Consider the following 15,496-nt stretch of genomic DNA (forward strand, 5'->3'; position numbering starts at 1 on the left):
GCGCATCTTGTTTGCCTCACTGGGGCTGCCTCACTGGACATTCCTGGAGAAGTCCCAGTCATGCCCTTTGATCCAAGCCTCAGAGGACCCCTTGTCCAGCTCCTTATTCCTAGGACAATAGGCCCCACATCCTAAGGTTCTGAGGCTTGGTGGCATGAATGCCTTCAAACCCTCATGACATCAATCTTCATTCACTGTTAAACACAATTTACAATCCTGAGGACAAAGCTCCAGACAACTTGGATGGTCTATGGAAGAGCCTGGATTGGGACAGGGGACTGGAGGTCCACCTTGAAGCCTCTTCCTGACCAGAACTGGGCTGATGTTCTAATGATGGAGAGGTTCATTCCGCCTCCCCTCATTGGGTTTCTGGGGCAGGTGGCATCATTCCTGTGTTGAGATGTATAGGGACACAACCAGTCATGTTTTCAAATAAAATCACGAGCACTCACACACATTCACACACACACACACACACACCACCATGCACCACTACCCCCACTCTTTGTTCTAGAGATGGGTTTTAAGGAATCGAGTCTCAAGTGGACAAGATGGTGGCAGATAGCATTCCTTTGTTCTTGGACCCTCCAGCATTGACCATGGTACAATCAGCCATAAGAAGGAAAGAGTGTGTGGAAACAAAAAGCTATTCATTTAAAGGAGAAGTTAGATTCTCCAGGTCAGAGAAACAGGGAGTAATGAAGTCAGCAAAGTAACAACTGGCCACATATCCCTTTTCTCCTCCATGTCATCTCAGTGTCTACTTGTCCTCCCATCCTTCCCTGTCCCCACCCAGGCTAGATGATAAATGAAGCCAACCATGACTGGCCTCCTACTCCTGACTGAAGTCTTTCTCCATGTTCTTTGGAAACTACTTTCTCTCCAGCTGACTGATGATCTGGGCTTGGGGCAGGACAGATCCAAGTGTACAGAAGCTTTGGTGATGTCCAATCTCCCAGAACATGATCTTCCTCTGGCCAGAAGCTGAGTAGCATCCAAAACTGTTGCTTGCACTTGGTCTCCTGATCCTCCCTGGGCTTCCAGTAAACAGAAGTCCTCCTTCCTCATTGCTTCTCATTGCCCTCTTCTTTCAAAGGCAGATAGGGGTGTGTAGTTGACTGAAATTTAACATTTCGGCAAAGAAGGTACTAGATGTTACACTCACTTCTCTGGTTTGCAAACACTTGAAAACTGGGCCTACTCCTCTGCTTTATTCTTCCCCTTTCTACCCATCTGTTCCCAAAAAGCAAGTCAGTAAAGAAAAAAGAAGTCAGTTTGCATTTGAGCCAATTTATTACTTATTTTTCCTAGATAATACAGTTACATGGTTTGAAATTTAAAATGTACAGAAGGATATACAGTGCTAAGTCCCCTCCCAAGTCTGCCCCCTCCCCAGAGGTAATCAGTGTTACCCATTTCTCCTAAATTTGCAAATATGTATTTATATTCTTATCCTTTCTAAAACAAATGGGAAGCGTACACTATACACATTCCTGCACCTTGACTTTTTAACTTGAAAATTATTTACTATGAGTACGTAAAGACAGATGGCATTTTTAGCTGCATAGTACTGCACTGTAATATTGCATCAAATGCCAGGTGCCACAGCACACACCTGCAATCCCAGCAGCTGGGAGTCAGAGGCAGGAGGATCATGAGTTCAAAGCCAGCCTCAGCAATTTAGTGAGACCCTAAGCAATACAGTGAGATCCTGTCTTAAAAAATAATAATAAAAATAAAAATAAAGGGCTGGGAATGTGGCTCAGTGGTTTAGCAACCCTGGGTTCAATCCCTGGTACAAAAAAAAAAAAAAAAAAAAAAAAAAAGACTGCATCAGAATCAATTTGACCAATTACCTACGGAGGAATGTTTCCGTTGTTTCCAATCTCTTGATATTACTTTGTACCCATTCCCAGTTTAGACCCCAGGAGGAAGAAACAGTAATGGGTGGCCCTGGAACAGGTCCCTCCAGGCCAGGTTCCTCCCACCCGAGGCCCCAGCTCATTTACATGTGGGGACATGATTGGACAGACCTGACCTGAGGGTGGAGTTCCCAGGGTTTTCTGCATCTCCTCTGTAGTGTCCATACCTGGTTCCCACCACAGCCTCCCAAACTGGCTGGCTGCTGCAGAGTTACAGAGGCCATTGGTCACACACAACCCTGGGACGAGATTACCCATTCTTCATTATCAGGGAACCCCCCCAAAACACCTGCAATGCTTGAGTGTTGCTGATACTATGACCATTCTCTTCAAGAGAGCGCAAGGCTGGCAGATGAAGTGGGCAGAGAGAACTTTCCAGAAACACACCACCCTGCTCCAAATCAGAAGTGGGGGCAACTCCTACTCCATTGCATCTTTGAGAGTTCTATAGGCTCAGAAGAGACTGTAATTGAGGAATGAGGACTGGGAAACATCGAGGACTAGGACAGAGGGCAACCACTCAGGATTTGAGGGAAAATCCCAGAATATAAAAAGCAGGTAGGAACTCAAGAAGGAAGCAGTAGGTAAGAGGGAGGAAGAAGCAGAGAAGGAAGGGACTTGGATGAGAGGGAACGTGAGCAGAAGGGGCCCTTCTAGTTCATCTGTGAATACGCAGGACTGATGGGAACCCTGCCCTGGGATCTCTAGGGAATTATTTCCATTGCAGAGTTCTCAGAAATGGCCTAAAAATATTGGAAAGGCAGAAATTTAAAAAAAAAAAAAAAAAAGGAAGCATTTGAAGAAAAGCATAGCTATCTCTCCAGCCCCCTGGCTGGGACATTCCTCCCCTCCCTAGGGTAGGAACTCATCACAGCTGGGATCCACCAAGCCCAGTGTTCCTGTGTCAGGCATCTCAGGGTCAGGATGCTCCAGCCAGGGAGGAGGAGGAAAAGGAGAACAGTGGAAGAGAGAGGACCTTGGCAGAGACATCAGGGTATAAGGAGGGAGAAGAGGAAAACAGCATGCCCTGCCCAGTGTCCAGTTGCTGCCCATCCCTCTTACCCTGACCCTGGGACCCCTGGTCAGACTGGCCATCCCAGGGATCAACTAGTTGTGAGAGAAGCCCCCATGGGAGAAGGCAGGGAGGTCGGGGGCACAGGCAGCAGCCTGGGATAGGCAAGCCTGGGGGTTGATCTCACAGGCCCCAGCATCCTGGTCCTCCCGGAAGTAGACAGAGTCAGCAGAGTAGAAGGAGGGGTCCTCGTCAAAGAAGTTGTAGGGTCGGAGGAAGAAGCCCACCCCATTCCCCACAGTCACCGTGTTGGGAATGTCCTCTGCATGTGGGATGTGCAGAAAACCAGCTGTCACCCAGGCCACCAAGTCCTAGCAGGGGGAGAAGAAAGAGGATCATGAGGTCAGGCTTAGCTAGGGATGTGCCCTCATTTCCCTAGTGGCCTTTCAGGGAAGGCTTCCGCTCACCAGCCTATGGTTTTTGAATCTTTAAATATTTTCCCCTTCTGATTCAAAAGTCAAAGCATGAAGAGTTCATTTCATAGGGGACTGTACCTGGCCTGCACCCTCCTTCTCTGACACTTCTTATCACATTCCCCTCTGCCTCCCAACCCCAAAGGTGACACCTGCTACTTCAGCTTCTCTCCCCTCAACTCTCTGAGGGTTCCCAAATTGTAACTCAAGCCAAAAGGATGGAGGAGGAAATATCAGAGCTTGAGAAGCAGAAGCAGGCTGACAAGGAGAAATGCACTTTTTGATAGTCAAGGAAGGAAAGGAAGAAGCTCTAGGTGCAGAGCTGTGGTCCTCCCTGGTACCTTCCAGCCCTGCTTGAGTCTCAGGTCTTGAAAACGACTCAGTCCATGAATTCAAGGGCTGTAGGGTCTGGAGGATAGGCCCTGCTCCTCACCCAACTTCTGCACATGACTTCCCAGTTCAGGAAGATTCTCAAGAGATAATGATCAGGTTCACTAAAGTGCAGAAAGCAGGTGTCAGTTCTAACTCTGGGTTTTCAGGGACCCTCCCAAGACAGAGTGGGGCTCATCTTTGTATCTCCATCCCTCGGCCCTCCCGCAATCAGCTCACCTCTCCAGCAATGGTCTCGTTGTTGATGAAATCGTTGAAATCCACAGTGGGGGTCCAAGGGTCATTTTGATTAAAGATGCTGCTGCTACTGGGCTCCTCCTCCTTCCGCTGGGTCACAGCCAGCTGGTACCTAGAGGGGGACTGCTCAGGCCTCCATGGTCACTAACCTGGGGGATTCTGCTGCCTGATCATGATAGAAGGGAGCAGAGTGCCAAGACCTCAGCTTCTCCATTCCATTCACATACCAACTCAGGACAGCAGAACCCTGGTGTCATCCTAGAGGGTCACATCTTCCTATTGGTCACTCTGCCATTTTACTGCATAGTCCCTCCCTCATCCAAAACAGGAATAAGTCCTGACTCCTCAGCTTTAGCTCACATAGAGAAATTGTGCTCCATTGTGCATACTTACAGCTAAGAAGTGCTCCCTGAGATCTCACCTCACCTTGAGAACAGTTCCAACTGTTACCAGTGTCCCTCTTGTGCTCTCCTCCCACTCTCATCTCCCATAGTCCTCTCTGACAGCCCACCACTCACCTCCCCCAGCTGAAGGCTCTCTCCATGGAGCTGTTCTGGGGCAGTGGCTCCCCAGCAAAACTAAGTGTCTGGATGCGGTAGCCTCGTGGGTGACCCCACTTGTTGCTGTGGTTGCTGGCCAGGTACAGGTAGCGGGGAGTGGCCCCTCCCAGGGGGAAGGCAGCCTGCTCCTCTGTCTCCAGCAGCTTCCGGGTCATCTGCAGCCTTGGCACCTGGTGGTCAGGGCGCCAGGGCACAGTTGTGGGGACAAAGGTCATGTCCTCAGCCCAGACCCAGTTCTCCAGTCCTGTGTGGGGTGGGGTGAGGGTGGAAGGCTGATCATACAGCAGCCCTGGCCCCTCTGGAGTCCTCCCGCACCTGGCATCAGAAGGGGTCCAAATAACATCCCAGGATAGAGTGTGGCCCCTGCTTCCCTTCCCTCTCCCCGAGATGACCCCAACCTGTCAGCCAAAGCTGTTGATATTTAACTAAAATATTTCTTGAAGAATTTCATTCATTTTCCTTTCATTTAACAGAGAGAACTGTGCTTGTCCCTGGGGCCAGAGGTTAATGAAACTTTCCTTACCCTACTGTTCTTCCTGGCGGGTGGGGGGCATAGACAGAAAACCACTGCCTACCCTGTAGTGGGAGAGGGGCACGTGAGGCAGAGTCAGGGTTACAGGAATATAGGTGCAGGCAGGGATAGGGCTCCTCCGTGGCAAGTTTTCAGCCTAGACTAAAGGTATGTCACCAAAAAAGATGAGATGGAGGGTCATTCTAGTCAGGGACAAAGCCTAACTATAACCTGTGTGCTCAGCACAGGGAGGATGTGGGTGTGGCTGTGGCTCTGGCAGGGCAGGGCAGGTTAGAGTTCCTTCACAGAGGGATGAGCCTTGTAAGTTGTTCTGTAGCTCATGTCCTGCAGGGCTGGGGAAGTTGGGAGCTGTGTAAGTAGCAGGCTGGCATGAGTGGGAGGCCCTGTAGGCACAGAGTGGAGGCATCAAGAGTGGTGGCAGCAGAGAGAAGGCTGACATCTATAAGGGTTACTGGTGAGAGTTCTGAGATATTGCAGAGGTAGAGCAGGAAAAAAAATCTGATAATGAACTAAATGAAGGCAAGAAAGTGAAAATACAAAGACAGAAATTTCAAGACATAATGGGGCCTTGACTCTGACCAACTCCAGGAAATATCTGGACTTTTCCACAGTATTCATTCTACCACTCGCACTGAAGTTAATGGTACCAAACAGAGGGATGGAAAATCAGGGGGGAGGAGGACACATCTCCCAGGAAATGTACAACCTAGATTGTTCCATGACTGGCCTCCATGTGCCAGTGACTTGGCGGAATGCAGATCCTGAAACATACCAGCACCACAGGCCAGACACAGAGACATGGCTGACTCCTTAAAGTGGGGCCTACATAAGTGCAAGGGAGGTAATAGGGAACAGACCCTGCCTCTGCCCTAAACTTAGCCATTCCTCAAGATTTTCTGTCTTTTTTTTTTCTTTTACCACAATACTGGGGGATTGAACCTGGGGTACTTTACCACTAAGCTACATCACCAGCCCTTTTTACTTTTTATTTTTTAAAATTTTATTTTATTAAATTACTGAGGGTCATTAAAAAAACAAATTACTGAGGATCTTGCTGGCCTTCAACTTGAGAAACTCCTGCCTCAGCCTTTGTGGCATATGCTACAGAGCTCAGCTGTTTATTTTTTTATTTTAAGACAGACAGGGTCTAAGTTGTTCAGGCTGTCCTTGAACTTCCTATCTTCCTACCTCAGTCCTCCAAGCCTCTGAGATCATAAGCATGTGGCATAGCATGAAGTTACTTCCCAAGATTTTCTAATGGGGTCATGTGGAGGAAGGCTGGCAGTTGTGTTCCCAGCCAACCAGCTAAGATCCAAATAAAATTCAACAGCCAGCTTTCTCCCATACAGCCAAACAGGAACCATGAAAACCATATCTTTCTTTCCTGCATAATCTACAAAATATCCCAAACAAATAGAACTCTTCAGTCCTTCTTGCACAATTCTTGTCCCCATCAGAATGTCTTACCTGCCACATCCAGATCCACCTTGAAGTGAGCACTGTGGGTGTGGACCGTGCCCAGCGTGTGCTCCCCAACTCGGTTCCCGTACCTTTGGGCAGCACCAAAGAGGAATGAAGAGCTGATGTAGCCCGTGGCATGGACTTTGACTTCTATGGCCCCATTGGGGTGGAAGACCATATCCCACACATAGTCATAGTTAAGCAAAGTAGACACAGATCTGATGACCAGCACTGTCTCCGCAAGGCCCCCAAAATAATGGGAGTAGAAATCGGAGTGGTGTCGCCGCAAGGGGAGACCCTGATTCTGTTCAAACACACAAAAGGCATCACGTATTGTCTTGGGGGTCTGGGACTCCAAAAGGAAGTGCCAGTCCACATAGGTGGCCAGGTAGGGGCAGTCCACCCCACGGGTCAGTGGTGAGGAGTACTTGCCAATGCCAAAACTACCATCCAGATAGCAGGTCAACATTGCTGCTGGGGAATTTCCTCCATAGATGGTCAAGGCTTCCTGGACGCTGACTTCATAGGCCACCCTCTCCCCTTGGAAGCGGATGTCAAAGATCCTTGGGCCACTGAAAGCTCCAAGGCCAAAGGAGAAAGTCCACAATGAGGAGGCCACTCGACTCCCCTGGACACTGAAGTGGGGACCCTGGGGATGGAACTGCAGAGGGGGAGCCGGACCTGGGGGCACGGGGGACTTCAGGGACCAGGACCCACCTGTGCCATTGTCTGGGATTAGCACCACATTCACCAGGCCAGCCTCAAACTGGTCCTCCAGCTGGGCCAGACTCTCATAGTAGCGGCCTTGATAGAATACCTTCTGGATGGTCCAGTGGGCAGGGTCCAGGGCCTTGTGGTCTACCAGCAGCTCCAACCCCACCGGGTGCAGGAAAAACCCAGCCCCTGAGAGGTTATAGTAGAGGCCAAACCAGGTGGCTCTGTCCCCTGATTGCAGACCACGGGGGGCTGTGGTTAGTGTTACCAAGTTTCTTCCCTGGCGTTTGTAGAAGCAGCAGTGGTGGAGAAGCCCCGCAGCCTGGGGCAGCTCTCTGTTGAAGATCATCTGGTCTATGTCCAGGTATTCTCGGAACAGCACGGGGCGCCGGTGATAGGGCAGGGGGCCCCCATGACGCTCCAGGGTCACGTCCCGCATGTAGGAGGGGTGAGGCAGCGGCCCCACCACCAGTTCACTCACGTTGGGCTGGGGTTGTCCACCAAAGAAGATGATGGCCAAAGCTTCCCGGGCAGGTGGAGGGCCCCCTCTGTCCAAGTGGGCCAGGGCTGCAGTCTTGGGGGGGCAGCTGCAGCTCCACTGAGAAGACACAGTTGTCTGAGGGGCGAGCCTGGGCTGCATCCACCAGCCCTGGCCCCAGCTTCTGGGTCAGAAAACTCATCACAGCTGTCAGCTCCTCTTGGCTCAGGTCTGCAAACAGCTGGCTCTGGGCAGGGTGTGTCCAGGGCTGGGCACTGGGAGATACAGAGGGGCAATGGGGAAGTTGGCTAGGTTCAGCCCCATCTCCACCCCTGCCAGCTAGGAGGACACAAACCAAGGCAAAGATGGTGATGATGGCCAGAGCGAGGAGCACCAGGGTGGTCTTCTGGTTCATTGTCTCTTGAAATGGAACAGGATTCTACCAGTATGAAGCTGTATATTCTCAGGCAAGCATGAGAGGGGCTCTCTTGGCTGCTGGACCAGGGGGCTCCGGGACTCTGGCTGCGTTTCCTGGTAGTCAGACGCTTAGGCTGAAGGCTGCCGATGAGAAGGAGGCAGGCAGGGTGGGGCCGGGGGGAGGGGCACACCAGAGTTGGGGGGCGGTCTCAGGAGGCTGCCGCAATTTCCACAGACCTTACATGGCTTTGTTTTTCAGGCTCCAAATCAGACTCTGCTCTCTAGGTCAGGGTTGGAGTTGGGGAAAGCTGGGCTGGTGGAAGGGGGAGAAAGAGCTGTGCAGAAAAATCCACCACTAGCAAAGAGGTGGGTCTGCTCAGCAGTCCCTGGGCCCCTCGGCCCAGCTTCTTCTACAAGCCCCACCTTCTCCAGGCCAGATGTTCTCTTTCCTGTAACTGGGAACTATTGTTCTCCTCCTAGGGAAACCCTTGTCTCCAGCCCCCTCAGCTTCCCAAGCAACATTCCTTGGCCAGGTCTACCCCCCTTACACTCTCCTCCATTGCTAATTTCATTGGCATGAGTCCTCAGTATTCCCTAGAGGACTCTAGACACTTGAAAAATCAAATAGAACAAACTCAAGTGAAATTCTTATAAGATTTTTTATTGCCAATTACACATAACAACCATTCCTCTTTAATACACATACACAAGGGAATGCCTGGTATGATGAGAACACCAGGTAGTTCTGATGGTGGGATTTAGGGTATTTTTGCTTGAATATTTCCAAATCATCTTTATAAATGTGTTATTTATAAAAAGAGCAGAAGGTAAGAATTAACCAAAGGGACACACGGAGATTTTATAGTGTGGGAGGAGGCTATTTTCTACAGAGCACTGAGGGTAAGAGTCTGGGGAGCAACATGAACCCTAAGGGGAAGCAGAGAGGAAGATGTGTCTCATCTGAGGCTGTCCCCACCTACAATGTTCTACCCTATCCTCAGATCTAGAAGCCTTGATAAGAAAAAAGGGGAAGGTCCGGGACACAGGCTGTCAGATTGGGGATGCAGGCCATTGGGTTGACACTGCAGAGCCCAGCATCCTGGTCCCTCTCAAAGAAGATGCTGCCAGGGGAGAAAACGGAGGGGTCCTCATCAAAGAAGTTATGAGGTTGGAGCAAGAAGCCAACTCTGTTCCCCACAGTCACCGTATTGGGGACATCCTCAGCGTGGGGAATGTGCAGGAAGCTGGCTGTAACCCAAGCCACCAGATCCTGCAGGAAAAAGGAAGAGCTGAAGGACTTTGGAGGCAAAACCCAAAGAACCACCCCTCAGTCACAACTCCCTCAGGTTGTTTCCGCCTATGCCCAGCAGTTGGGAGGTGGGCAGGGGTCAGTGTCCCATGGCTAATCTCGCGTGGTGGGGGGATGATCCATGTTGGTCATCACAGAACTCCTTGGGCCCTAAATCAGAAATGGAAACCACTCCTAACCTATGGCCAGAGGCTGGGCAGCCAAGATGCAGGCATAGAGGAGGCACCCTCCTGTCCCTAGAGCTACCAACCTCTCCTAAGAGGGTTTCATTGTTGATGAAGTCAGCGAAGACAACAGTGGGTGTCCACATGTCAGCACTGAGATAGATGCTGCTGCTCTGCGACTCCGTCTCCTTCCTCTGGGTCACCACAAGCTGGTATCTGACCAGGAATTGTCATAGGAAGGCAGTGTTGGAAAATATCAAGAGCCATTACTAGACCAGAAGTCCTTTGGATCACATTCTGAGAGACCATTTCCCACCCCATTTCTACTTGGATCTGAGGACAAGTTCAGGGATAAATGGTAAGCCATGGGTAGTGAGTTAGGGCCAGTCCTTCCCTACCACCCACTGCCCAGGACGCTCCTCACCTCCCCCAGCTGAGGGCCCTCTCCATGCTGCTCTCCAGGGGCACATGTATGCCAGGGGGACTGTGGATCTGAATTCGGTATCCACGCTGGTGACCCCAGGCATTAGTCTGGTTGCTGGCCAGGTAAAGGTAGCGGGGAAGGGGGCTTCCCCAAGAAAATGCTGCCAAGTCCTCCCTTCTCAGGACCTGCCGGGTCAGCTGTGGCCGCTGCAGCTGGTACTCTGGGTTCCAGGGGACTGCAACAGGTTTAAACACCACGTCTTCTGCTACCACCCAGTTTTTCAGCCCTGCCAGGGTGAGGGAAGGGAGAGGAGTTCTACACCAAGTAAGGTTGTTTGGACAGGCCCCTCTTCCCCATGATGCCCATTGCACTAGTCTGACATCAGAGAGCAGCACCCTGTGCTAGCAACAGTGCTACCCACCTTCTTCTAACTTGCCCTGTTCAGTAGGATAACCACTATTTTCATGTGGCTATTTAAACTGAAAATTCAGTTCCTTGGACACAGTAGTTGCATTTAAATTATTTGTTAGCCGAATATGGCTAGTGGCTCTTGTATACCACAGCACAGATACAAATATTCCCAGCACTGTAGAAAGTTCCATTAGTATTTGCCTACCAGTAGACACTGGACCAAAATTTGCTTCTCATTCTTTCTGAATCTCTACCTTAGACATAATCAAAGCTATTTTTCCAACAAATGGAAAAGCACATGCAATTGACTAGTAACATTCTTTTAACTATGAATGGAATTTGTCTTGGGGAAACTAGCTAGGAAAACTCAATCCCCTTCTACAGTCCCAGATCTCCCCAGCACTGTGGCTACTTTCTACCAGCAGGGCCGGGTAGGCTTCCATTTTCAGAATGAGCACATTTGTATCTTTCTCTTTGCAGTGCGGGGGATGGAATTTAGGGGTGCTCTATCACCAGCTACATCCCTAGCCTTTTTATTTTTTGAGACAGGGTCTCACTCAGTTGCCCAGGCTAGCCTTGAACTTGTGATCCTCTTGCCTCAGCCTCCCAAGTTACTGGGATCACAGACATGAGCCACCATGTCCAGCTAGATTTGTCTTTTGTTTGGGAGCTTCTTGGAGTTATATTGTACCCTAGCCTGCATGGCCCAACACAGTATTTGGTCACTCTGCAGGTTGGAACTGTTCCTTTCAATGTGACCTATGGAAAGGCACTTGACAGTGAAGCAATCCACTGGGGCTAGCACCTCTGCCGGTTGTATTTCCGTGCTGGCACTTAACTACCAACTTCTGGTCCCACGCACCAGCCTGGGCTGAACACACTAGCAAAATCACCTGACTTGACTTCCCAAAACAAGGCTCTTTAATGCCAAAAATACTGAAGAGAAGCTTCCAATTGGAAAAGTCATAGTCCAATCATGTCAGAGTAATCTAGCTAACATGATTATTTCAGCTGTGTTTTGGTTTGAATTTTTCCTCCCCTCCACCCTACCACACTCAAACACAAGCCTGTATGCATGCAGGGTACAGTTTTTGCACTTACTAGGTTAATGTTTCACAAGAAATACTTAGTTACATTACATCATACTTCTTCAACAGTCCTAATCCCACCCCATCCTCCTTAATTTCCCCAACTATTAAGTAAGGAGGGCTGGTGTATTTCTAATTTTCTTTCTGGATCTAAGTCTGTGACTTGGCAAGTTTGCTTTCTGTCCTTGAAAGATCTGTCAGGAGCAGCAAGTCCTTTAAGCTTTGAGCCCTACTGGAGAAATTCCTTTCTACACTTGTAGCAAGCTTATCACATATCTGTCACATCACTGAAGAGTTCATTGTGATGACAGGCATGGGGTAGCCCTCCCCACAAAGACAATGGCACTGTGGAGCCTCGCCCAGCATGAAACCCTGTCCCCCAAGCCCCAAGGGTGCTTTCTGCCTCTTAAGACTGCCCTCCCCACCTGAACTCACCCTCAGGATAAGTGAGCAACTAGCATAACTCCAGTCCCACCCCAAGTGGCAGAGCCAATTCACTTTCCCATGGTGTCATTCAAAGCTAAGGCAACCAGGCACAGATGTTACATTTAAGCTAGTTTCACAACCGCTGCTGGGGCTACAGGCTGGGCTGGGTGGAAGAACCCTTTACACCTTTGGCCAGATACCCAGAAGCCCTGAAATGGACTAGCTGACTACACCAACAGTCTGGGTAGTCCCCTCCATAATCACTATGGAGTCAGCACAACCCCCTTGCCTTTCAGACTTCAGCTTGACCTGAGGGATCCCCTCCCCTCCCCCAACCCCATCCCTTGATTCTCACACCCTTAATACTCACCTGCCACATCCAGGTCCAGCTTGAAGTGGAAGGCGTGCGTGTGCACTGCCCCCAGCACCCGTTCCCCTATACGGTTCCCAAAGAGAAGGCTCTCTGTTCCACTCAGGAAAGCTGTGTTGACATAGCCCGTGGAATGGACTCGCCCTTCAAGTGCCCCATTTGGGTACAACACAAAGTCCCAAATGTAGTCATAGTTGCCCACAGATGACACAGACCTTACCACAAGGGCTGAGCTGGCCAAACCACCATAGAAATGACTCTCAATGTAATTGTGGTGCCTTCGAAGAGGTAGTCCCTGGACCTCCTCAAATACACACACTGCCCCTGGGAGCAGCCGGACTGTCCCTTTCCCAGCTAATATGTGGATGTCCACCATTGTGGCTTGATAGGGGCAGTCGACACCCCGGACTAAGCCTCGGCTGTTAAGGCCAAGTCCATAGCTGCCATCCAAATATCGGGTCATCATTGTCTTGGGTGAGTCGGCACCATAGACAGTCAGACACTCCTGGACACTGACTTCATAGGCCACTCGCTCACCCTTGAACTGAACATCAAAAATCCTTATGCCACTAAATACCCCATGGCCAAAGGTAAATGTCCAGAGGGGGGAAACCACCAAGTTCCCTTGTACATTGTACTGAGAACTCTGGTGTGAAAAATGAAGAGGGGGAAGAGGGCCCACAGTGATTCTGGACCTAAGGGACGAAGGCCCATTTGGTGTGGGTATAGGCACTCTAACCACTTCTAGCTGACCAGCTTTAAATTCCCATTCTAATTGGCTCAAGTCTGCATAGTAGTGCCCAAGGTAGAAGACCTGTTGGACAGTCCAGCGGGCAGGGTCCAGGGCACTGTGATCCAACAGTAATTCCAGCCCCACGGGGTGAAGGAAAATACCAAGACCTGAGACATTATGGTAGAGGGCCATCCAGGTAGCTCGGTCCCCTGATCGCAAACCTCTAGGGGAGGCATGTAGAGGTGCCAAAGTGGAGCCATTGTAGTTCAGGACAGAAGCCAGGAAGGTGGGAGCCTTGGGTAGCTCCACCTGTTCGAAATGCTTCCACATCTGTACTAATTCAAATTTCAGCACGGGGCGCAGATGATAGGGCAGGGGGCCCCCATGACGCTCCAGGGTCACGTCCCGCATGTAGGAGGGGTGAGGCAGCGGCCCCACCACCAGTTCACTCACGTTGGGCTGGGGTTGTCCACCAAAGATGATGATGGCCAAAGCTTCCCGGGCAGGTGGAGGGCCCCCTCTGTCCAAGTGGGCCAGGGCTGCAGCCTTGGGGGGCAGCTGCAGCTCCACTGAGAAGACACAGTTGTCTGAGGGGCGAGCCTGGGCTGCATCCACCAGCCCTGGCCCCAGCTTCTGGGTCAGAAAACTCATCACAGCTGTCAGTTCCTCTGGGCTCAGGTCTGCAAACAGCTGGCTCTGGGCAGGGTGTGTCCAATGCTGGGCACTCGGAGATATGAAGGGACAGCGAGGACCCTGGCTGGAACCACCTTGCCTGGTCAGCAAGACGTAGGCCAGAGCAAAGATGGTAACAAGGGACAGCACCAGGAATACCAGGACCACCTTGAGATTCATGGTGAATGTTCAGAACTGAAATCAGAATCCTACGAGCAGTTCCTTCTAGTTCCTAACACCAAAGTCAGTGTTTATATTCAGTAGGATGGATAGGAATAGAGAAAACTCCACCCTGTGGGTTGGACAGGAAATTTCTAACCTTAATTTACATAATTCTGTTCCAATTTTTGCCCTGTCGTTTGGCTTCTTCCTTGTCCCTGAACAACCAGTGATTTCCATCACTTAGACCAGTCGAGAGGGCATCTGAACTAAAGACACTGAAACTTTACCTTCCACCCAGAATAGGTATAAGTATGCAAATCTCTGATGCTTAATTCAGTCCTGCATACCACACACAGGCACTAAACCACTTTTTTTTTTTTTTTTTTTTTATTCCTACCAGGTACTATACGTATGTTGCACTGTACCCCAGTAGCTCCAGGATCCACTGCCCAGTGCAGCAGTATGCATTCAGTTCTACCTGTGACCTAATGGCAATCCCCTGACCTAGTCTCATGTCTTTTCTATCTGGTCAGTGAGAAAGGAGGAGTGGTTGAGGGCCTGGGCTTAGTATTCAGTTTTGTTCACTGATCCCAGCTTCCTAAGCTATGTGACCTTAGGAGACACAAAAATTGAGTCCTCACCTACCCAGAAGGCATAAAACTATCCAATAGATTCTTGAAGATTAAATGTGATCATGCACATTAAGTGCTTACCAACCCAACACAGGGTAGGTAGTCAAAAAAACTGGTAGCTACTGGTACTAATCTGTGATAGAGAATAGATGTACCTTCATTGTTTAAGACCTGAAAACTCTTTGCAGAGACAATGAGGGGATCACTGGAAACCAGGAAACTACTTGTAAGATGAGGAAACTTTATTTCAGAGGGAGATAAGAGTCCTAAGCAGCCCTCCAAGTAATTTAAAAACCAAGACCCGAGTCTCCTCAAGAAATTTAAGACATTATTCAGAGAGGAGAATTAATATAAGGTAAAGAAAATGACTGAGTAGGATACTCCTTGACCAGATCATTCCCCACATGGAACTATAGCAGCCTCTACTGGCAGCTCATGGGAAGGAAGGAACTGGGATCTTGTGCAGGTAGGACAGAAGGCAGCTAAGGTTTGGGAAGAGCTAACTTTCACATAATTTCAGACTGAACACAAATGAAGGATCCACCCTTCCCTCATGGTAGGTAGAAGTCCCAGTCTTTCCACTAACCTAGAGAAAAGAGGCAGCTCAGTTGGCAAAAGTATACACAATAGAGTGGCTGGAGGTGTCTGTGGAGGTGGGTGTCCAAATGTGCATGCACGTACCAGTATGTCCCTTGCCACTAGAGCATGGCACGAGGGTCTCCAGCTTTAGAAAGAGGTCAAAGTACCTGTATTTTTAATAATTTCTTGACATGGTAAAAGAATTTTACATTACAATCCAAGGGTGGTAAGGTGAGGAGGCAGCAGAACAATTGAACAAAAAGGGAAACTGAGAAACACATGGTAGGAGGAGGGAAGGGTTTTAGCTGGGAAGGATGGGGGGTGGGGGTA

General features: G+C 49.8%; 2 protein-coding genes across 2 annotated transcripts; both read right to left on the reverse strand.

Moving 5' to 3' along the window:
- Window positions 1-1,274: 1,274 nt before the first annotated feature.
- LOC306657730 (amine oxidase [copper-containing] 3-like) lies at window positions 1,275-8,331 on the reverse strand. The gene is given in 5 exon segments (XM_079134008.1): window positions 1,275-3,305; window positions 4,017-4,146; window positions 4,553-4,838; window positions 6,594-7,884; window positions 7,886-8,331. Coding segments are annotated over 5 exon segments (2,292 nt in total). The 5' UTR covers window positions 8,195-8,331; the 3' UTR covers window positions 1,275-3,029.
- Window positions 8,332-9,124: 793 nt separating this feature from the next.
- On the reverse strand, window positions 9,125-15,179 carry AOC2 (amine oxidase copper containing 2). Its single transcript, XM_079134009.1, has 4 exons — window positions 12,389-15,179; window positions 10,094-10,379; window positions 9,756-9,885; window positions 9,125-9,466 (listed from the first exon to the last, which is right to left on the reverse strand). Exons 1-4 carry the CDS (start codon window positions 13,971-13,973, stop codon window positions 9,200-9,202), a joined length of 2,268 nt encoding a protein of 755 aa, XP_078990135.1. The 5' UTR covers window positions 13,974-15,179; the 3' UTR covers window positions 9,125-9,199.
- Between the last annotated feature and the right edge of the window lie 317 nt (window positions 15,180-15,496).

The sequence above is a fragment of the Sciurus vulgaris genome, assembly GCF_902686455.1.
Source record: "Sciurus vulgaris genome assembly, chromosome: 3".
Classification (NCBI taxonomy): Eukaryota; Metazoa; Chordata; class Mammalia; order Rodentia; family Sciuridae; genus Sciurus; species Sciurus vulgaris.

What these genes read in the sequence shown, in the direction of transcription:
- AOC2 (XM_079134009.1), bottom strand. Translation starts at nt 13,973, where the DNA reads ATGAATCTCAAGGTGGTCCTGGTATTCCTGGTGCTGTCCCTTGTTACC. An exon ending in GCTGGACCTGGATGTGGCAG is followed by an intron (nt 10,380 to 12,388) that starts GTGAGTATTAAG and finishes TCACCCTGGCAG; the next exon opens with GGCTGAAAAACTGGGTGGTA. An exon ending in AGGGCCCTCAGCTGGGGGAG is followed by an intron (nt 9,886 to 10,093) that starts GTGAGGAGCGTC and finishes ATTCCTGGTCAG; the next exon opens with ATACCAGCTTGTGGTGACCC.